The sequence below is a fragment of the Halichoeres trimaculatus genome, unplaced genomic scaffold, assembly GCF_033239565.1.
Source record: "Halichoeres trimaculatus isolate MK-OKI-2021-1 unplaced genomic scaffold, fHalTri1.1 fHalTri1_scaffold_20, whole genome shotgun sequence".
In the NCBI taxonomy this organism is placed as follows: domain Eukaryota; kingdom Metazoa; phylum Chordata; class Actinopteri; order Labriformes; family Labridae; genus Halichoeres; species Halichoeres trimaculatus.
In genome coordinates, this window is record NW_027437198.1 from 5,330,111 (window position 1) to 5,354,365 (window position 24,255).

Here is a 24,255-nt window from a genome sequence, read left to right on the forward strand (position 1 = left end):
ATTTCACTAAAAGACCTAATAAAGTGATTTTTGCATAATATGGGACCTTTAAGGATGAGCTTACCTTATATTTCTTCTATTTCTTTCAAGGTTGTTTCTCAACGCCCCTAGATGAACTGATTCTGGGAAAGATTAGACATTCTCTGTACAATCTTAGATCATTTTGTCTATTTTATTGATAGAAACATTTAAAATCACTTTTTACATTTTTAATTTTATAAATTGAATTCATATCATATTCCATCACATCAAAGCTTAAATTCTCTATCACCCTGTCTTGTCTTTCCATCAGAGAGCTCTCTGTGAGTGGCAAGCTGCAGAAAACCCTAAGAGCCCAAGAAGTCCTCGAATGGCCTCCCCACTGGCCTGGTAACAAACATACCTTCACATATGGAGATGACCACACATATCCTCAGAATACTGTATACGCCTACTGTATATAAGGTCTCAACACACACCACACTCAATGCACCATTTAAGCAAAAACAAGGCTTTATGCATTTATTATTTTTGGCAAGATAAAGGAATCAGAGATGGACGATTTTTCAAGATGATTCAAGACACCTGGTATGATTTGAGGCCTGGAATGGCTAGAACTAATATTTAGCAACAACTTTGTCTGGCTGTGAAGGTAACTTTACTATGTGATGCATAGTTTAACAGTAACACCCCTAAGGTTAAGTTTTATTCCTGTAAGACTTCAGTAGTATACACAGTTCTATGGTCAAATCTTTGTTATATATACATTTATATTGATGCATAAGATATAGATAAACTAAAATAAACTCTATTCTACAATAGTTAACATATATTTACATTAGAGCCTGACCATTATTTTGGTTGACTGTTATTGTTGACTGATCAGCTATGTCAGTATTTTCATATGTTTTTTCTTTGGATGCAAAGAGCAGGCGACAAAGCTCGAGATGTTTAGAAAATATCATTATATATTTGTGACTGCATTGTTTACAACACTCTCAGCACTGTCTGCAGCGCATGTAGTGGAGCAGAGCATCACAGCCAAGCAGGCAGTCGCAACAATGAACAGGTATTTGGAGAAAGGTCTACTTTAGGGATAATCCCAATTCTCACTCTTTCCTCTTCCCCTTTGTCTACCCCTTCTTCCACTTGGGTCTCTGTTTTGAGGGCCAAGGGGAAGGTTTGAAAACAAATTTCTACGAAACATGACAATTCCTACTATGCTGGCTGTGTCATAGGCAAAGCGATTGTTTATTCCAAAGCAAACACATTTTTACAAAGCAATGATAAACTGAAGTCACATTAGGGCGACGCATTCACAGCAAACAGATTTCATTACGATGCACTGCTCTACATGAGTGATGAGACAGCTAAGCCATGAAAAGCAAACGTCGAGCTAACATTCACTTATCATAGTTTATGTAACCAATGCAGCTCCTGAATGCAGCTTAGCTGTCTAAGGCCATGTCCACACGTAGCCGGGTATTTAGGAAAACGCTTATATTTTTATACATTTACGCCCGTCGTCCACACGGAACCGCAGTTTTACGTCACTGTAAACAATGTTTTCAAAAAACACCGGCCAAAGTGAAGATTTTGGAAAACTCCGGTTTCATGGTTTCGTGTAGACGCCAGAGTTTTCAGTTCTTAAACATCACAGCTGAATGACGGGGGCTAATTTTGGTTGGCTGACACAGGCTTTATGTCTGGAAAACACTGTCCATTATGGGTTTGGCATGCCTCGAGCAGCACTCCCTGGCTGATTTACCCGCTGCATGTGGACAGAAGTATTTTGAAAAACGAACGAGGGGGGGGGGGGGGGGTATTTATTTTTGAAAATACCAGGCTACGTGTGGACATGGCCTAATCCTTCATGAAATGCAGTTCATTGAAGTGGAGTCTGTTTGCTGTGAGCCCTTCACCCTCCTCTGACATCGGTGTAGCTATTATTAGCCGTAGCTGTCGCTATAGCAGCATTAGCTAAATCGCTACAACAAGCAATTTCAAAGTACATCAATTCAAAACATGGCTAATATTTACGTGGAGTAGCAAAGGATTAGATATCAGATTAAAAATATCAATAACATGGGGAATTTGTCATACCCCTTGGTTTAAAGGGTCCCAGTTTGCCCATCCCCTTCACCTCACAGAGGATTGGGACACCCCTTCACTTGACATACATGCACAAAACCAAGGGCTAAGATTTAGATTTGGGATTAGCCCTTTGTTTTTGCCCAATACCATCCTGCACTGGCTACCATTCCTGTATCTGATGAACTCTTCCTTTTAAAACTAGATTCAGAAACTCAAATCTGTGCAGGCTCTAATTCCTATCCTCTTGGTTGGTTTGTGAGAAAAGCACAAAGCTGTTTCCTGTTAGTCTACATGTGCTCTGTTTTTATGAACGTGCCCACCACAATGAATGTAACATAACTTATTAGCAGACCAAGTGTAGCTTATTTTCACAAATGAATAGTTCCTTTTTTCAGCTTTATATTTATGCCTTGATGTAAGCAAATCTCCAAATACCATGTCAGTTACAGCCGATGACATCTCTTCCTGTATATGCTGTTGTTCTATATAACACTTACCTTCTAATGCTATTACCCTGTATGTATGAAAGGATGTTGGTAACCAGTTTTATAAAAAAAAATAATTGTAGCAGTACTATTTTAACATTTGTCTGAAGTCATAAACTATTTAAAGAAATCAGAAGTGGGTGTATGTGGAGCCGGCAGCGGGCAGTGTGCAATATGTGTGTGTTAAGCTGTGTTCCACTGTTAGATTTTATCTTGTCCAGACTTAATCAGATAAATTGTCTTTGTACTGTACAGAAAAAAAAGAGTTTATTGAAAGAAGTATAAGCAGCTGCTCCATTTGAGGCACTTTGTTTATTTCGTGTGTTGCACAACTTGTGTTCTGTACTTGTTATCTGATTGACTTTGATATTATACCACTGAGAGAACAGCAATACCTTTGAGCAGAGCAGAGTCTTTAATGTTTCAGCTTTCTTTCACACACAAAGCTTCATGTGATGCTTTTGAATGATAAGACAAAGTCTCATGATAAAAATGTGTGCTGGTAGTTAAACCTTTGAGGCTTTCTTTTCTAATGGTCTTATTCTTCCTCAGCTTCAGTTTCAGAATGGAAACCTCTTAAGATTTGCTGTCCGAATAATGCCTATAAAGTGTTAAGTCTGTATTTTGTATTGTACCTTAACAATGCTGACATCTATAAAAAGTGATATCATATCTGATGATGCCTGGTGGTTTGTGGTTAGATCTTTTATAATGACGTCTAGTCTTATAAAAAGTAACATCAAAGTATCATCTGAGTTGGCACTGACAGGGCAATAGGTAGCTGCGATAAAGGCCCCATACTTTTTTGTTTCCCAGAATTCAACTGCATCATTCAGAGCTGTTTCAATGTTATTTCACATTCTTATGCTGGTCCCTGTACATAGTTTTGAATAGTGTCTAATTGTGAAAAATATTCATGAAAAGGGGGGTTCATTGAGAGCCTCGCTTCATTAACAATCATTGCAGGCTTTCTTTTCGCCTTCATTATGTGCACAAGCAACCTGGCTGGATGCTACGCGGGAAACCTGCATAGTCAACCAAAACACATCATTGAACTTGAAATTAAAGATTTGATTTTAGGAAGACACTTCAAGCCTGAAATAGTTCAGTAACTCCTGTTTGTTATGTTTTCTTGCCCTCTTCATAAACTTCTATGCTAATCTGTTCCAGAACCCTGGAGAGCCCACATTGGACAACAGAGATATCCAAAAAAGAAAAAAAAAAATCATACCTGCTTAGTTCCTGAAAACACACTGCGAAAAAAGAATTGAACATGTTTGGGGAAAATGTCCTTGATGTGTTTATTAATTACTGCACTGCAAACACAGAGGGTAGATGTCTTTCCACCCTCTGTGTTTGTACAAAAACGAAGACGCTCAAGTAGGGCACTGACTTATCACACTAATGACAGGATTCTGGGTAGCAGGGGTCAACAGGTTTAGAGCTCTGACAAACAAAACAGAACCGATCATTTTACTTTCTGATGGAACAGCACAGATCTCACAGTAAGGCGTACAGTGGAGCAGATCCTTGAGTCAGAGTTTTTGGAAAGCTCTGTGACTTTGTGTAAGGATTTGTCACAGCTCCTCTGCAGCATCCTTTCTACCCTACTTTCTTTATAACTGAAGACAGCTCCCTTAAACCAACTGCAATTCAAAATTTGCAGTTAGAAATTTTAGTCTTAAATTCTACTTTTAAATCACATCACAGCACTGAAACGACACTTTTACAAGATTTTAATGATCTGCTTCAACTGTTGATTTTGGAAATTTCACTGTGTTGGTACAATTAGACTTGCCTGTGATAAAGTTGGGGCTCAGCAGTAGAGTCAATGCCTCTCAAGTGAAAGGTCAAGGGTTTGATTCCAGCTCCTGCAGCGTATATGTTGTAGTGTCCTGACAACATATACCACTGTAGTGTCCCAAGATACTGAAAATGCTCTCACTGTTGGTCGGTGGTGTTTGAATGGGTGTAAATGTGTTAGTTAAACTGATGGTTCTTTACTTAGAACTCTACTCCATCAGTGTTTAAAGGGCTTTGAGTGGTCTATTTACCATACTACTTACTATTTACCTTACTTACTTACTTGATTCTGTGTGTAAGTATTTAAGCCATTGTCCTTGAATGGTTTGAGTCATATCTATGAGAGAGAACCTTTTCCATCATCCTCGACCAACACTATTCCAGTATTGGCCTTGCTAGTTTGTGGGGTCCTTCAAGGCTCTCTTTTAGGGCCAGTTGTGTTCTCTTTATTCTTCTTTTCATTGTTTTATTTGTCAACTGAGGTGTCAAAAAAAAAGTTAGGAATATATTTTTGAGTCAGCTATAATGACAAAAAAAATATTTGATAGAGTTCATCAGATGTGGTGTTTGATTTCCTATAACATCCCATTTGTCAACTTAGAGGAGGCAGGTTTTAAAAGCTACACTGCAGCAGGTCAGTGGAGGGAGTATGTCTCTGTAACTGCTGCTGACACACCTGGGATCAAGTTATCTGTTAACCTGCTGTAAATTCTCAGATCACGTTTGTTTTCATGAGATAAGCCTGCTGCAGTAGACACAGAAACACAGTTATTTCCCCCACAGTTACCTCTGTATCGTTTATTTTCATCACTCATTATTGCTCATTTGTCACTGAAATGCACTCAGAACTCACTCAACCATCATCCCACAGTGGTCGAATGTGTTGTGGAAACACCTCTCTCTCTGCTCAGTGTAATAAATCCCTTACATTTTAACCAGACACTTGATGCGCACACGCTGGGAAAGTGGAGTTTGATCTTAAAGCCAGTGGCGGAAGCTTCCAGAAAAACGTGGTCAGCAATATGACGTGCTGTAGTAATATCAGACGTGTTGTTTTGTTTGGAACAGACCAACATAAGGCTGGAATGAAACAGAGTTTAACAGCAGACTGAAAGGTGAGTTTATTCATCCGATTACATCATCTCACACAAACAGAGAAGACCGAGAGATGTTGCTTGTATAAATACATAAATACAAGCAACAACTTTCGTTTTACTTTGTGAAATTGTTCTGAGAGGTTATTAGTTTAAACATGTAAGCAAAGCTAGCAGCTTCCATTAAAAACAGATGTGTTGTTTGGTCTTTGACATGGCACAATATTTAACAGTTGCAAAATTTGTCACTAACTAGCTGTGAAATGACCGTCAAGGTGTCAAAGAGTGAAGATAAAAGTCAAGGCAGGTTGAAAAGATGGCCTGAATTTGAACAACACTGCAGTGGAAATGTCTTTTTTAACTCAATATTTACCACATTCACCTGACTAGTCCAGGAAAAATCTCTTATTTCAAGGTATTTAAGACAAAAATGAGCTCTAAATTACTTGTAAAAAGTTAAAAAAAAAAAAAAAAAATCTGCCAATGGGACTAGAAGAAGATTCTGATATCAAGGCATTATTTTTGTTTCAAGAAACTTGACAAGCACATTTTTCCCACCCCACTGGCAGATATCTTTGCTTGCTTCAAACAATTCAGACCTCATTTTTGTCTCTTCATAACTTGAAATAAGACTTGTTCCTGAACTGGTCAGCTAAATGACTCATATGTTGCTCATATCAAATGTAATTTGCCATTTTTTACTTAACATAAGACAAAAACACTTAGTTAGATTCAGTTTTTGTAGTTAAAAAAGTAGAGTGACAGACAGGAAGGCCATCAAACTGAAAAAAAAAGAAGAAGAAAATTAGGCTTTTGCAGGAAACAGGTGATGTTAGCAGTGCTTATGCTAAAGCTGTAATGGGTGTATGCAGAGATAGCCAGTTAGATCTCAGAGAAGCTGTAACTTGGAACTCCTACATGTGATTTGTTGGGAATGGTCCACACTATGATAGCCAGTAGGTGTCAGCCAATTTGCAAAAGTAACAACACAAATGCAAAAGCCAAAACACAACAGACACAAAAAAGTTTTGAAAAAAGCTCATGTTTTTTTTTTTCTTTTTTGTTTTTACCTTTAGCTATGATAAATATAGCTTTAATGCTAAAGTTATAGATTTATAAAGCTAATATATAAGATGACGTATTTTTCAGGTAAATAAAAAAATACAAGTACTATGAAGGATATTAGAAGGTGAGGCCCCTTTGAAGCTTTATTTATCATAGGTGAAGTAAAAAAAAAAAAAAGGTTTACTAACTCTTTCAACTTTTCTGTGTCCATTGGGAAAACTGACCTTTTTAACTTCCATTGTGGCTGTACCTCCGTTGTGTTGTTGCTTTTTGCATTTGTGTTTTTGCGCCTGCATTCGTGTTGTCGTTTTTGCAAATTGTCCAACACTCACTGGCCACCGTACAGCAGAGCCTGGAAGGCTGCCAGAAGTAAAGGATGACCCAGCAAAATTCAGGTTGAAATATTTCATGATTTACCACATACTGAACTTAAAATTAAATGTAAATTTTCTTCTCTAAATTATGTGAGTGCATTTGATGTGGGTATATTTCATTCCACATAGAAGCGTCTGTATTTGACACTTGCACTTCCTTTGCTTCCCAAACTAAATTCTCAGATTGTAGTGTACCTGTAGAGTCACATGTAATTTAAATTCGAAAAGGAGCCACACATTTCAACTGGCAATCCAGGCAAGTTTCTTCTGGATGGCAGACAGGAGTTTACCTCTCTTAAATAAGTGTCAAGACTGTGGAACTTCACTGACATTAACAGAAAGAAGTTTGTGAAACACCGGGGCCTGGATTGCAAGAAGGGCTTATCTCATTTCTGAGTGGAGAAAATTTAGATTTAAATTTAGTGTGTAATAAACCATGAAATATTTCATCCTGAATTTTGCTGGGTCACCCTTTAGCCACAGGACATCAGGCAGCTAAGCTGGAAATTTGCTGGTGTCAGACAGTTAACGTCAACTACCTTCTTCTTTCTGGCCTTAAAAAGATTTAAAATGACAAGACCAGCAAGGTAAACTGTGGCATTTGTTATTGAAAACCAGTTCAGAGGACTCAAGGAAGATAGGATCAGACACAGGTTGGTAAAGTGGAATGGGAAGCTTATCGGGAGCTATCTGGGAGTTGAGCAGCTGAGCTGAAGGCTAACATGTTGAAAACCAGGGCCTCGCTGGACAAGATGCAGACCAGAGGTCAGAGTGTCAAGCATCTTGCAGGCTCAGGCTTGAAAACAAATTCCTGGACAGCCGGGGCTGGACTTTGGATGGTGGGATTTCAACTGGTAATCCAGTAGGTCGTAGTGTCATGCAGGGCTACAAGATAAACAGGTTAGGGAAGTGTGCGTTCTGTTCAGGGATCCTGGAGCTGTGAGAACGCCCACATTGATAACACAGACGGAGACAAGCAGCAGCACATGAGACAGAGGGAGAAGAAATGATTAAACGACATGAAATGATTTTTCTTACGAGTTATCATGAGCTTTGTTTAAGGAAGCTTCACACTGTCTACCAGCAGCACAGCAGAGGACAGAATGGATCCTACATACGGCCCACAGAGGACCGGCACACCCCCCTCTCCATCACCCCCCACAGGGGGCACAGCTACTCTGGTTCATGTGGACATAGTGGTGCTGGTTGTCTACTTTGTGCTCATTCTGGCTGTGGGCTTTTGGGTAAGTACAGTGCTGAAATAATTTTACAAACCCTTTTTGCAAAATAAAAAAAAAATGTCAAAGTCTTTAAACACAAAAAGTCTGTTTTTAATTTTCTGTGTCAGTCTGATACCTGATGGTGTTCAAATCAAGTTTTATCTTTTAAAGCACCATCCTTCTCAAATCCTATCTCACCACACTTTATGAAAAAAGCAGGTCTAGATCTTTCTCTGTAATATATTTACAAGGACTCAACAATAAGCCACCATGAGCAGAACACTTTAAAAACAGGTAGAGATGAGCAGACAGAGGAAAAAGGACTAAAGCACACTCAGTCCTGCCACTGCAGTGTCAATAATTACAGTAGAAGTGTGTGTACTTTTGGCAGGGACAGCGTGTGTGATAATTAACTAGTCACGGTATTTGTAACAGTAAAAATTAATGGGTTTATCATGAGCCTTTATGGTTGTGATGATGTTGATAACAGGGGCATAACTGATAACATCTGTCACAGAAGATCATGCAATTCAAGGTCAATGCTAACATTAACACTGACAGTGGGATCAAGTACCCTAAAAAAAGAGAAGAGCCGGAGCAGTACAGGTTTTTCCTCCCTTGGTGCTTTCAAAGACCTTCTGGGCCCGAGCAGACCAGCAACTTGGGAGAGAAATATTCCACAGGGATGATAATGCAACATGAGCTCTTTAAGATATGACCAGCTGGATAGTCCAAGGAGACAATTTAGTGTGCCCTGATAACTGTAAACTGCATAACCCAGCCTACAGGTGACTAAAATATAGACTAGTTCTTATGTATCAGTGATTGACTTGTGCCATCGTTCACTATTTATTCTAAATCATTGTCCATAATTGATAAATTCAGATTTCTATATGTTGAAATGCTGTGCTCAGCAGTTCACATTGTTTAAGGTTCCATATTCTGCTCCTTTTCTGCAGTTTAATATGGATCATTGATGTCTTCATGAAATGGTAGTAACATGTTTTGGGCCAAAAAAGCCAGTAAATCAAGCACAGCAGCATTGTTTCAAGGTTCTCATAGCCCCTCTGGTCAGAACACTCTGATTTAGTGGGCGTGACCTTCATATGTAAATGAGCCACCGCTGATACCGTCCAGCTCTTCTGCATCACTGAGAGTGGCGCCACAAACTCTGAGTGCACAATGTTTAAAAAACAGCGAAGCTTGTTTACCGTACCATTACAGGCTAAAACAACAGGCTAACTGCTACAGTTAGCATCCTGAAGCTAACACAGAGACGGGGGGGGGGGGGGGGGGGGGGGGGGGAGAGAGAGCTAAGAGCTGAGGAAAAGCTCTTACATCTGCTCCACAGCACACAGCATTTAAAATACTCACATTTCCAGGGTCACAGGTTTGTTGGGGGATGGTTGGTAATGCGTCTGGATTCAGGACCAGTCTATTCTCTAGCCCTCTGTTGTACTGTCCAAAGTTGGAAAAGCAGTCTGCAGTGAAGTGACTAGCACACACATGCACAGTTTTACTGAGTGTAGCTGGCACATTTCCTTGATAAATGAACTCTAGCCACTAAGTCTTCTCTCTTCTTGTTGACGCCTGCAAATCCCAGAAATTTCACACAGCTTGTTTCAGGTCAGGATTTTACATTCACAAGCACTACTAAGTACAGGTTTGGTCATTAAATATCACATTTTGTGGGCTGGGAGGAAACAGTTTGTCACTGTGTACCCTAGATATTTTTCTGGATGCAAATACTTCTATGCAAATTTTGTCTCAGACATTCTGGATTGACAGAAAATTCCCCAGCATCTCCAATGAGTAAGAGTCTGCATAAAATTAAAATAATGCTTTACCTTGGTAAGTTTTTTAGTTACAATTTTATTGATATTTTTTGCACAGCTTTTTACAACCTTTACTACAGCCATTAAGGTAAAATTACATTAATGGCCGAGATATGCATATGACTTTTATTCACCACTATAAGAGAAAACAATTTTGAATTGCTCACAGACAGCCCTTCATTTGCTTACTAAAGAGTTTTCTGTGGCTCATTTTTCTTTAACTGTTTTGTTTTTCAGTTTACAGCCCCTCATTGAAAGATTTGATTGTTCTATTTGAACCAGAAACTTGGACAGTAGCTTAGCCGTCAACAAACCTGACTAAATCGAGAAAGGAAAAATAAGTTAATTTTAAAAAAAGGAAAATCCTGCATCTGAATCTGACATTTTTCATCCCTCCATTAGTCCATGTTCAGGACAAAGCGCAGCACGGTGGATGGATACTTCCTGGCTGGGAAGAGCATGACTTGGTGGCCGGTGAGTAAAACATCAAGTTGGGACAAATTTTTAGCTTATGCTTGGTTTCTCACCCTCTTTGAACAAAAAGTAGGTCTGGTGTCTTGTTAGTAGTTGTTTACTTATTTAAAATTATTTACTTATTTTACTGAAGTCATTTCTTTTACTTAAAGGGACTTTGAGGCAGTGACGTGGCGTGGGGATTTTTTTTGAGGAAGCCAAGTGAGACAAAGCCTCTAATCTGTATGATTTTTAGGGAGTGTGGTACATAAAAGACTATGCTGCAGTTTGTATATCGCTATTTCATGTAATGGAATGACCTGTTAGAGCGCCCAGAGAGCGCTCATTTTACTTACTTTGAACAACGACACACACCCTTTCACTCTCCCACCCTCAGTAACTCGTTCACACACGTACATTGTCCTCTTGACTTATCTTAAATATCGTATTAATTTACTCAACCGCCCACTCAAACGCACAACCGGCCGCTTCTTCACACTGCTAATGTGCTAACCTCCCTGATTTGATTCAGTGGCTTGATGATGAGGATGATACTGTGATTTGATTGGTTTGAGGCCAAAGACAGGGTGGCTTCCCTTGACACAGTCTTGGCCAATCACAGGTGAGCAGTGTCGTGACCGCAGCCTCATGTGATTGGTTAATCATTCTTCTTTTTTTTTTCACCAGGGGACGCCAACTCGGCTTGGCCTCCTTGCAGGCAACAGTGTGCAGTATCATATTATCACCACTCATTCACAGCATAACATTTAGGAGGGCGCTGTTTTACACATCGTAAAATGCTCAATAAGTAGAGGAGATAAATAAGGAAGAGATGACAGTGACGAAACACAGAAGAATTATCGAAACTGTTAGAAAGGAGTATTTTCATTAAAACACAGATACAGTCTGAAAAAAGAGAGGAAGTATGGCTTCCCTTGGCCTCCGGGTGAAAACGCCACTGCTTTGAGGAGTTTCTAAATGATCTTGAAGAAGTCTCCCTTCTAGATATATGCCTGATCATAATCCACACTTTAGAATGAGATTATCAGCACCAATATTACAAGATACTGGTTATTTTAAAATACTACTTCTTAGCTCTCCAATCGGGTCAAGTAGGACTGGATTGATTGACGTCACATCTAAGTCTCTACAACAACACCACAACCGCTGACAAAGTTTAGTAGTGGTTAATTCTGTGATTAGTTTTGTAGTGATGGTGGACACTGAGTCTAACTGTCAGACAGAAAAAGGACAGAAGAGCGGAAGAAAGATAAACAGGAGAGTGATAGAGCACAAGCTAATGGGTAAAAGGGCTAATCTGTTTGTGATAATGTTCATTCCAACCCACAGTCAGCAGTTATTCTGCAGTGGTCTGTTCAAACTTGAGAGTCTATCAATAAAATGAAGAGTGAGGTTACGTTAGCTCTGCTTGGTAGATGACTGGCAGGACATAACCAGGATTTACTAACGTTAGCTACACGTTATGTACATGTCTTAGAGCACCAGGCTGCCAGCTGCGCTAAATATTGACGGCTTCTAAACTACTTACAAACTGACCTAGCCTACAGATTCATCAGGGCACTGGGCAGACGATAACGCTACATATAGCAGCTACTACAACATTTGCCTGATGTCACATTTCACACCTTAGTGCTATGTAACAGTAAATACCTTACTTTGGCGCATTGTATCCAGTAAAAAGTTGTATTGAATAAAGAAAATTTGTTTTGAACCAATCTCCATTCCCAAAATAAACACACATCGCTGAAATTAATTCACAACAGTGTGTTTAAGACTCCGGGCCACAAGGTGGCGAGGTAAAACAGATCGTCCTCATGGCATCTTTAACTGGAGAGAACAGAACAGTGGATAGAGCAGGATGATGGGAAAGAATTAACTTGATCTCATGGTTTGGTCTGTGTTAAGGTGGGTGCTTCACTGTTTGCCAGTAACATCGGCAGTGGACATTTCATCGGCCTGGCAGGGTCAGGAGCTGCTGCAGGAATTGGAGCCATTGCATATGAGTGGAATGTAAGAACCTGTGTCTTCCTTTATACTTTCTCACAAAGACAAAGTTGAATTTTTAAGGGAAAAAAAAGTATATTTTGGTGTGTGAGTGTGTTGTCTTGTATTCCAGGGTATGCTGATGGTGCTGCTTCTTGGATGGCTCTTCTTACCCATCTACATCGCCTCTGGGGTAAAGCTTCTACACCTGAAATATATCAAAATATATCAGACATGTGCACCTGCCTGATTCAGCTCATTCATCCCTGAATGCTGAATCATCTTCTTGTTTTTCTTCCAGGTCACAACCATGCCAGAATATTTGCAGAAGCGGTTTGGCGGCAGAAGAACTCAGTTATTTATAACCGTCCTCTGCTTATTCATCTACATCTTCACAAAGATATCAGTAAGACACGTACCTGCTACCATTCTCTCACACCAAGTCAGGCCAGGTATGTGTGTTTTGAATTTTTTTTTTTTTTTTTTTTTACATGTGTCATATGTATCGTAGGTGGACATGTATGCAGGTGCACTCTTCATTCAGCTGGCTTTAAAATGGAACATCTACCTGGCTGTGATTCTGCTGCTGTCAGTCACTGCTATCTACACTGTAGCAGGTGACCTTCCTCCCTTCCGCCCTTCCTCACCTGAAGAGAATGACACTTCAGTAGCTCAGAGATAGGAGCGCTGTGTTTAATCCTCCTGTTAGTCTCTGGTTTTGTTTTCCCCAGGTGGTCTGGCTGCTGTCATCTACACAGATGCTGCTCAAACATTCATCATGGTGGCTGGATCTCTCACCCTCATGGGCTTCAGTAAGTCAGATGTGACACCTGAACATGACACCCTCTCATCACCAGCAGTTTGTAGTCCAGTTAATCTGATGCTTGTGTTCTTTGTTGAGGTTTTGCAAAAGTCGGCGGCTGGAACGCTCTGATGGAGGGATACTTTGAGGCTATACCTTCGGTACGTGTGCCAAACTCCACCTGCGGTATCCCTCGAGCGGACTCCTTCCACCTCTTTAGGGACCCGGTGGACTCTGACCTGCCCTGGCCTGGGATCATCATTGGCATGTCCATTCCCTCCATGTGGTACTGGTGTTCTGATCAGGTAACGTGGAAAAAAAACAATGTTTGCAGGTATTCATGTTTCTTGTCAGTAAACACCAGTGGCGTTTTCTCCCGGAGGCCAAGGGAAGCCATGCTTCCTCTCTTTTTTCAGACTGCAGCTGTGTTTTAATGAAAACCCTCCTTTTTAACAGTTTCGATAATTCTTCTGTGTTTCATCACTATCATCTCTTTCTCTATTTATTAAGCATTTTACGATGTGTAAAACAGCGCCCTCCTAAATGTTATGTGGCGAATGCGTGGTGAAAATACAATATTGCACACTGTTGTCTGCAAGGAAGCCAAGTTGAGTTGGCGTCCCTTGGTGAAAAAAAAAAGAAGGATAAACCAATCAGATGAGGCTACAGTCATGACACTGCTCACCTGTGATTGGCCAAGACTGTGTCAAGAGAAGCCTCTCCGTCTTTGGCCTCAAACCAATCAAATCACAGTATCATCATCATCATCATCAAGCCACTGAATGAAATCAGGGAAATTAGCACATTAGCAGTGTGCACGAAGCAGCCGGTTGTGCATTTGAGCGGGCAGTTGAATAAATTAATACGATGTTTAAGATAAGTCAAATGGACAATGTACGTGTGTGAATGAGTGACTGAGGGTGGGAGAGTGAAAGGGCGTGTGTGGTTGTTCAAAGTAAGTAAAATGAGTGCTCTCTGGGCACTCTAACAGGTCATTCCGTTACATGAAATAGCGATATACAAACTGCAACAAAGTCTTTTATGTACCCCACTCCCCCAAAAAAATACAGATTAGAGGCTTTGTCTCACTTGGCTTCTTAAAAAAAAATCCCCACGCCACGCCACTGGGAAACAAAACATTCAAACTAGGCTCTTCCTCCTTGGCTCAGGGCCAGCTGCAGCGCACACCCACAGCCTCCGACCGAGACTACATGAACACACTCACCAGCCCAACAACCACCTGTAGCATTGTGTTTCTATGTAGGAGAGACTTGACTTAGCATGTTAGCACAAGCTAATCACAGGTATTTCACACATACCTGGTTAGCAGAAAGCTAGCTTACATTGCCCCTCTTCATGTGCTGCCCTCCAAGTTCCTGACAGCGAGTGAAAGTCGAGCCAAGCTTCACTTACATGTAGGAAAAAGCTTCATATATTTTGTGTTTTGTTTCACTTTGGTTGTGTTTTTCTTCCTCTATGCTTCGTCCCCTATCGTAGCTGCTTCACTTGGCTTCCCACACTGCCATCATCAACACGCAAAGTCACTTGAACACTGGGCGCTGTGATTGGCTGAGACAATCACGCCTACTCTCTGCCCAGAAATGTCCTGATACAACAAAAACGTCAACATACAGACAGAGGAAGGGGTTGAGGCAGACACAGACACTGACACACATGAATAGAGGCCCATAGGAGATGATTAAGCAGGATTGTTCCTGTAAAAATTGACGTTTTATTATTTTCAAACCCTATCTTTAAAAAAATCAAAGCAAAGAAAATAAGATCTTTAAAGTCTGCTGATCAGGTTTTTGTTTGTTTGCTTGTGTATGTGTGTGTGTGTGTGTGTCTCTGAGACCAGGCTGATCAGGGGTTATCATGCCCTCTTAGCAGGCGCTCAAAAGGTATCAGCAACATACAGACTATTTATGTATGATCACATGTACAGGGTAAGACTGACAGGAGATAAGATGTACACCTTTGACAACGAGAACTAAATGTACAGAAAACACAAGTTCATCAGTGGAGCTTTGAGAAAATATACTGTTCATCATGCTGTATTGAAAAAGGGTTTTAGTAAAAAAAAAAAAAAAGTCAGCAGTGCTAGAAGAATAGAATAGAATGTACTTTGAATCGCTGGAGGGAAATCCAGAGTCAAAGCTGCATTACAGGAAAGTATATAGAGCAAAACATCCAAGAATATATAAGTAGCATAATAATATAATAAGAATCAACTAGAAAGAAAATGTCCATCAGAGACGTCAGCTTGTCCATAATTCTCCAGTCAATCAGCCTCCACCTCCACAGGGTCTGGGACTGAGCTTCTTTAGCAGTCTGTTTAGCCTCTCTCTTCTGTATCCTATTTGTGAACAGTGTTAGCTCTGTCATCCATGTCTGTGAATAGCATACTCTGCCCTGGTATTCCCTCGGGTGATGGGTTAGCACAACTAGCTCGTCCATCTTATTAGAGTTATTTCACCAGCATGTCGTCCTCACCCCATTCCCCTCAGCTCCTAGAGAACACCAGGCCCAGCACCGGTTAGCATCGATATGCTACTGGCTGCCAAAAGGTGAAATCTTATGTGTAAACAATGCAACCATGGTCACACGTAAGCATAGTCGCGGGAACACATTTTCAGCAGGGGGTGCTGCTGAGAAGCCAGGGGTGGGGGGAGCACAGGCGGGCATGCATACATAAACACATGCGCTGTGCCAGTCCTAAAGTCACTGATGCTGACTATCAACATTTATGTATGCATGATGCATACATAAATACGAATTGCTTGGCTGCAGTATAAAAATAACAGAATGACAACGTCTCTGTGCACATGGTTCAAGGTCAGGTTTGCCTGTCTCTTTTGGGACATGCGTCTCAAAGTTGAAAAAATTCTCTCTGAAGAAGCAACAAAGATGGGTAGGCACATGCAAAGTTTTATCAGATTCTCCACTTCTTGAAATTTGGGGCTGCATGTTGAAGAGATGTGAGGCAACCTCCTGTACTGTGCTGCATGGGGAATTGGCTCCTATAAACACATCTCCCAACATTCAAAGCTGAAGGTGCAGTCAGCCTCTATAGTTCCCACCAACATTCATGCATGAGCAGCGAGCAGCAGCGAGCAGCAGGGACGCGCATCACCCTTGGCAAAAATTTGGATGAATTCAGTTTAAGTTATTTCCTAGTTCTGAGCATATTGAATTTCATTTAATGAATACACCAGTGGAAAAAAAATTAATTAGTTTATTAAAATATATTAATTTAAGCAACTTCATTCCAAATAATAGGAGTTTGAGCTTCATTTCGCTAGGGGGTGCTGCAGCACCCACCCTAGTTCCTGCGGCCCTGCATGGAGGATCCCTGGACACACTCAGGAGCAAAAAAAAAAAAAAGTAAAAACGTCACAGCGAACACAACCAGTTAAGAGTCAGTGGCCAACAACTGAGACATAAAAAGTACGACAGGCTACAAATACAAAGAGAACTAAAAAGATTTTTAAAAAAAGAAAGACGAAAAAATCTCCAATATTATAATTATTCGGTGATGTCTAATGCAAAAATAATACCAGCGAAGAGTAGGGTACTTCTAAGGACCTTGTGCCACAACCGTAAGAGCTGCACTTCCACAAAAAGAAGCACTTCCAAGATAACAGAACATCTCAAAGAGCATCCCTGCAAATTCTTTATATGATACCTTTACCCTTTGATACCTGACAGACGCCTTGGTGATAATTAAATAAAACATACTGCTGTTATCTATTCTGGCTCACATTTTATAAGCCACCAACGACTTAAATGTACTGATGTTCTTCTGTGAATTTTAATCACTCGTTAACCAGCCACTGATAGGAGCTCACTGCTGTGATTCTCTGCAGGTGATCGTGCAGCGATCCTTGGCTGCAAAGAACCTGACTCATGCCAAAGGGGGCTCACTCATGGCTGCTTATCTGAAGTTTCTGCCGTTTTTTATGATCATGCTGCCTGGCATGATCAGCAGGATACTTTTCACAGGTGTGTATTAATGCAGTAGAGCATGCTCATTAAAAAGGTTAACTGCCATCAAAGAGTTTCTTTAGTTTTTTAACACTGGAGGGACTGGTTGTATTCAGTCATGCTGAGAAACTGAGTTTGATATCCTGCAGATGATGTGGCGTGTGTCGACCCTGAGCTGTGTGAGCAGATCTGTGGAAACCCAGTGGGCTGTACTGACACAGCCTATGCCAGGCTGGTGATGGAGCTGCTGCCTATGGGTGGGACACTTTCCTCTTAACACCACATTTTCTTCCCTTCATTTAACTCTGTACTTCTGCTTCTTTTAAAACACCTCATTCTTTTGTGGTGTGTTTCCTCCACCAGGGCTGAGAGGTTTGATGATGGCGGTAATGATCGCCGCCCTCATGTCCTCACTGACCTCCATCTTTAACAGCGCCAGCACCATTTTCACCATGGATCTGTGGAAGAGTTTCAGGGCCAATGCTTCAGAGTGGGAGCTGATGGTTGTGGGCAGGTATGGACCTTACCTCTCAAAAAATAGAATAAATGTTACAATGTGATATTGTAATGTATGCTGATGATACAGTATTTTTTTCTTCATATTTACTCAAAAACTTGCTTCAAAAACCACATAAAAAGTCTGTAAAGTCAAGTTCAGCCTTGCAAATTTCAGGTTCACCAGAACCCAACATTAGCTGCAGTGAAGGTCTACTTACTCACTATGATCCCCTCTTATATTGCCTTCTGTCTGATAAGCTTGTCTACTTCCAGCCTCACCGTTACTTAAACCACAGGAATCTTTATGTAAGCTAGCAATAAAAACCTTAGATAAGAAGCCATTCAGCCTTCATCACTGCCATATCCTAAAGAAACACAGTTTGCTTACTGGGAAAAGCTCATCAAATATCAAAACGTCTGATTAGTTTATTGGGTCATATACAGCTTAGCTCCTCCTCCTCCTCCTCCTCCTCTGTCAGGCTTTATCTTTTCTAAAAATAAACACAAATACAAGAACAAGAAGTGCAGCTAGAAGGGCTGCACAATTCCCTTCAGGTAAACAACATTTGATCAGTGTGTGTACTCATTCAGAGCATCACGCCAATAGAAATCTATACCCATCAATTAAAACATCACCATCGTATTGCTCCTTTCAGTAAGTAAGTAAGCAAATTTTATTTAGTATAGCATCTTTCATATAACAGAGTCACAAAGTGCTTCACAGAGAATATAAAATAAAAAATAAGATCATAACAACACATACAAAAAACATTTTAATGTTGTCAAACAGCGAGGACTACAAACAATTAAAAAATTAAACATTAATTTGTACAGGTGAAGTCAAAGGCCTGATTGAATAAATGTGTCATAAAACGTTTTTAAAATTTAAACAGCTTAGGGGAGTTGGGCTTCGGCACTGTTTACTTCATGCACGAGCATAAGCACGCGGACAGCGCGTGTGATCCTTGACGTATGATCACCGCGAGCGCATCTCTCGACAATCAATTTAAACGAAGCGGGGTGTTAGAGGGCTGTGTCGGGTGAAAACGACTTACTATAAGTCCAAAAGTCTCTAAAGTCGTAGCAGTGTTGTCTTTGTCTCATTGTGCTGACTCTAATGAGATCGCACTTCATGTAAACATACGCTTCACGATGACGTAGACGGGCCATGCGTGTGTGTGATACCCACTAAAGTCTTGTTCATATAGGGGTAGTGTGACCGTTGGCTGCACCCTCCAGCTGGGGAACAGCTCTGTGGGGAGGGCAATCGTGCTTACACCGGGCACGGTTTGGATGGCCAGTGTGACCGCGCCCTTGCTGGTGAGGCAGCGGTAGAGCAGGTCAGCAATGTTATCAGGAGCCTGACCATGGAGAACTCTGTACACAAGGGCAAAAACCTTGAAATTTATTCTCCCAGTGACTGAAAGCCAATGTAGGGAAGCTAAAATCGGTGCGATGCGAGTGGTCTGTCTAGACTTAGGAGCTTTGCAGCAGCACTCTGGACTACTTGAAGTCGGTGAAAAATGAACTTCGATAATCCAGCCGGGATGAAACAAAGGCCAGAATAATAGTTTCTGGTCCAGAATGAGATACAACAGACTTGAGTTTAGAAATGTTTCGCAAACAAAAGAAACATGACTGGGAAAACTGCTTTATGTGGTAATCGAGGTACATGGACTGATCAAATATAGCATCAAGATTTCTGTGTTTAGACTAAATTTGAGAACTGGCCTCTGAGAAGCAAGAACGCCATGGTGATCTTGTACTGTATTGTCTGTTACCATTGCTGTTATTTATTATCATTATTATAATTATTGCTGTTGTTGTCATTGTTTTTTTATTTATCAATTTATTCATTCATCTATTCTTCATTAATCTGCTCCTATCCTGATTTTTTTTAACCATATCCTAAAAGACATTGTCTTACTTTCTCTATGTTGACAATTGATACCTGGCAAAGGGACTGCCAATGAAAATTAGCCTTTTTGGCAAACTTTGCTAAATTTGCATTTGTACAATTGTCAATTGAGGGACATTGTCCCTTTTCAAATAAATAAAAAAATGTATTTTGTTAAAAAAAAAAAAAAAAAAAAAAAAAACAAGAAAAAAAAACTGCACACTTCATCCTTAGGAAATGATTGTTTCAGAATAAGTTTTTTCCAGGCCTCACACAACCATGGACACAAACCCACGAATAAAGTTTTCTCTCTTTGCTGTGCAGGGTGTTCGTACTTGTTCTGGTTGTAGCGTCAGTGCTGTGGATTCCTATCGTCCAGGCCAGTCAGGGTGGACAGCTCTTCATCTACATCCAGTCTATCAGCACCTACCTCCAACCTCCAGTCTCCATCATCTTCCTCATGGGCTGCTTTTGGAAGAGGACTAATGAGAAGGTTGGGCAGTAAAACAAAAAACAAACCATTTCACTTATCAGGAATGTTTTTGATTCCAAGATAAGAAAAGTAAGTGATAGGATAGTTAAAGTTGGGATGATGCTTATCTGCTCCCCCCTCCTCCTTCCTCAGGGTGCGTTCTGGGGTCTGGTGATCGGCCTCATTATCGGCTGCAGCCGCATGACGTTGGACTTCATTTACCCTGCGCCCCTGTGTTTTGAGGAAGACGACAGGCCAGGAGTGTTGAAGTATGTCCATTACCTTTACTTCTCCACGCTGCTGTCCTTTATCACCCTGATCGTGGTGTTGGTGGTCAGCCTGGCCACAGAGGAGCCCAAACCAGAACAGGTGAGGAATCAATCAGAACGCTCAATCAGTCAGAATCAAAGTTTGACCAGAATAACTCCTCTCAGGTCACTGGTTCAGAAACTAGAACTATAACATCCTGAGTTTTTTATGCCGAGCCAAATCATTTTTTCATTCTTCCTCAACCCATGAAGTTAAGAATGATGACACCACACAAAGATGTCTCTTAAAGAAAATGTCGCTCATATCAATTTCCAACCTTTTCTAATTGGCATTATATGAACCAATGATGAGACAAAAAAGAGGAATAGAATGTAAAATTATTTCCATGTAGCTACCACACAATCAACTGAGTATTTGACACTTTTTCTCTGTTTCCTGTTGCTTGTCTGTGCTTTAACTGACAAAAAACTGCAAATATTAAGACATTTCCTCTGTTCACTCATCATCCAACTGTCGCATATTGTGTCACTTCCACTTTTCAGTTCTTCACGTTACAGGGTTTGGACAGTTTGAGGAATAAAACAAGCTGAGTGGAGGTATCACTGTGATATCTCAGTGATCAAAGAATTGTAGGAAACTAACACACACACACACACACACACACACACACACACACACACACACACACACACACACACACACACACACACACACACACACACACACACACAAAAAAAAAAAACCTCAAAAAACTGTGGAACCTTACTTTTAAATGATTAAAAAAAGAGGAGGAAACTTGTGTTTGCATAACCCCTGAACTCCTGCAAAGGTGACGGTTTGTGTCTTGTGTGCACAATTTATTTACCTGTAATAAAACTGTGGGCTTAAGATGACATATTACAAGAGATAATATGTGAATTAGTTACATTAGTGTGACACATTAGTACTTAGTACATTTTCCTTCATCATACACTATTGTTGTATTTAATCCTAATTATATTTTAATTACTCATTGTCTTAAGTTCTTTATTCAGTGGGGGGGGATAGCTTTCAGGAGACTAGAACATCATGAGTCAAAATAACAATGATTCAACATGATTCAATTTTTTTTTCTTTTTTTTTTCACCTCTGTGATGTCAAACAGAAATGTACTGAAGATTATTTTTGCTGTTTTTCACGCTTAAGAATTTCAGCTCAATATGACCTGATACAGCCCCAATAGTCTAAGACAGTGATTCCCAACCTTTTTAAACTCAGGGTCCACTTTTAAGTCTCCAAAATTTTCGCAGCCCACCTCCGACCCTATAAATACGGAGTCCATGTAATGCTATCTCAGAGCAATTTTTTTAATTGATGATCGTACATAAAATTATGAACTATTTAATGCAATGAATGTGGTCCAGCCAAAAACAACTTAAAGGGCAGCTCCGTTTTTTTTTTGACACTTGGACCTTATTAGGTGTATTAGGTACTAGGTGTGTGCATGCTCATATACTCACTCAGACAAACATCGTGCAGCTCGGAGTCCTTCAGAAGTTATTTAGATCCAACCGATTTTAGCCACACTTAGCGGGGGCCACGGCAAGGGAGCTTCAGCGCGGGACATAATCTCTGCAAAATCGCTCATTTCGGCTAAATTTTTTCATCCAGTGTTATCATGAAGTCAGCTCCTCTTCTGTTGCCATTGGCGAACACTGTCCACAAGCGCAGAACCAGTTTGCATTGAGTCGTGAACATGCTCCTGTTTGTTGTTCTCGAGCCAGCTCTTCGTCTCTCTCCCTCTGCATCCTTCTTTCATGGAGCTCCTCGTCCGTGTACTCAGGCTCAAACCGGTAAGGACAACTGTCAAACTCGAAGTCGTAGTCCGACTCTTCGACATCAGAAAAGTTTGTTTACCAGGTCAGCGCTGGGTCAGCTGACCCACCTGAAGACAGTAGATGAGCTGACTTTATGGTAACACTGGCGATGGATGAAAAAATATAGCCGAAATGAGCGATTTTGCAGAGATTATGTCCCGCGCTGAAGCTCCCTTGCCGTGGCCCCCGCTAAGTGCGGCTAAAATCAGCTGGATCTAAATAACTTCTGAAGGACTCTGAGCTGCACGATGTTTGTCTGAGTGAGTATATAAGCATGCACACACCTATAAATAAAGTCCAGGTGTCAAAAAACCGGAGTTGCCCTTTAAATTCTTCTTTCTCATTTGCTTGTCACGTCTTATGCTGCAGCCACACCAAACGCAAATTGGCGTCACGCCTGCAACACGCTGCGCAAACGCCCGAGGCTGGACGTTGGACTATTTTGACAAGCTGAGGGGCGACACACTGACGCTTTATGTGTGCGCATATTCATCTCTCAACAAACCTCTAAACTCAATCCCTGAGGGGCCTGCTGCCTCTACCTGGTAATCCACCTCCACTGGCCCTGCCTGGCTGTTCCCTGCGACCTCATCCTCGACCCCTTGACCCATGTTCCCTGAGGTCTCCCTGGGGATAATGAAGGGGTCGAGGAAAGAGAGGACCACAGAGAACTTCCATCTTTTCCCTGGCTCTGCCCCTGCCCTTCTCTTCCTCCTCTCTATCAGGCTCTTCCATGTTTTACAACAAAACTCCACTGAGGAAATCACAGTCGGACTCAGTGATGGCCCGTGCAGACAAATCCAGCTGGAAACGAATATTTACAGAACTTACCTTCAAAACCCGTCTCCTCAGCGGCTTTCACCCAAGCCTGCTCCTTTTTTTTCCAGTCTCTGTAGAGTACACACGTCTTATCGTATAACTCTGGATGATGACACACCGCACTTTTTAAATTTTATTTTTATAAAACTACACCCCCACCAAATTAATCATTTTATTTTGAAATTTTTTCTGCGGCCCACATGAAATACCTTTGCGGCCCACCAGGGGGCCATGGTCCACAGGTTGGGAATCACTGGTCTAAAAGGAGAAATCTCACCTCAGTCCCTGGTCTTCATTATGATTTTTGCATGATGTCTTTTGTTTTGCAGGTAAGTCGCCTCACCTGGTTCACAAGGTTTGACCCGGTGAAGCCCAAAGAGGAGGTCTTCTCAGTGGAGCAGAGCACAAAGACAGAGGTGATAACTACTCAGCCAAACGAGTCGAGCGTTACAGATAAAGAGCAGGAGAGCAGCAATGGGAAAGCCTGTCACCACAGGAAAGGTGAGTCTTCCTCACTGTTACACCTCTCCATCAGTGATGGTATCACCTGAAATGCAAACACTCCCTCTGCTTCCTCTACAGACTCCTCATCCTCCACATCCAGCATCCAGAGCCAGTCCAGGCTGATGCGCGCCCTCTACTGGCTGTGTGGGATGGAGAGAGGGAAAAAGGTTGATAATCCTGAGAGCCCTTTGGTACCTCAACAGACTATCAGCTCTCTGGAGGAAAACCCAACTCTGAGACTCATCGTGAACGTCAACCTCCTCGTTTGTTTAGCTGCAATCTGCTTTATTATTGGTTACTGGGCCTGATGGCAGGCTGTGAGACACACGGGATGAAAGTGGTGATTTATGTTAAGTTAAAAATATTACATCCGGCTTATTTTCTGTCTTAATTTTCTTCACTGACACAATAAAAAACAATCTTTGTTTTCATCCATGTTTATTGGAAGAATTCTTAATTAGCATAATATTTGCTCCTAGAAAATAAATTTAAGAAAGATAGAAAACAGCAGACAAATTGTTGAAAATGTTGAACAATCTTTAATTATTAAGAGTAATGATGCATTGTACGGTGCATTTTGTGCAGAGAAGCCAACATAAAAATGATAAAAAGAAATTAAAAAATAAACAATCAGAGAGCTGAAAAACACCCAAACATGGTGAAGATTGTCAGCTGTAGCAAAAACAATATACAATATAAGAAATAATCATTATTTGTCTGTATTTGGTTGAAGCTGGTAGCTCAAGT

At 40.9% G+C, this 24,255-nt stretch overlaps 2 protein-coding genes across 6 annotated transcripts in view; both read left to right on the plus strand.

Moving 5' to 3' along the window:
• grid2ipa (glutamate receptor, ionotropic, delta 2 (Grid2) interacting protein, a) overlaps positions 1-1,790 on the plus strand; it is a 47,232-nt gene extending 45,442 nt beyond the window's left edge. For all 5 annotated transcript variants that reach the window (XM_074696941.1, XM_074696942.1, XM_074696943.1 and 2 more), the window contains one exon: positions 293-1,790. In XM_074696941.1, the coding sequence (XP_074553042.1) occupies positions 293-373 (81 nt within the window). In that variant the 3' untranslated portion in view covers positions 374-1,790. The remainder of the gene's footprint in view (positions 1-292) is intronic.
• Positions 1,791-7,997: 6,207 nt separating this feature from the next.
• On the plus strand, positions 7,998-23,899 carry slc5a11 (solute carrier family 5 member 11). Its single transcript, XM_074696058.1, has 15 exons — positions 7,998-8,138; positions 10,352-10,423; positions 12,329-12,433; positions 12,540-12,599; positions 12,708-12,812; positions 12,918-13,023; positions 13,138-13,218; positions 13,308-13,513; positions 17,075-17,210; positions 17,342-17,449; positions 17,556-17,706; positions 19,912-20,080; positions 20,213-20,428; positions 23,334-23,505; positions 23,587-23,899. Exons 1-15 carry the CDS (start codon positions 7,998-8,000, stop codon positions 23,814-23,816), a joined length of 2,058 nt encoding a protein of 685 aa, XP_074552159.1. The 3' UTR covers positions 23,817-23,899.
• Positions 23,900-24,255: the final 356 nt, after the last annotated feature.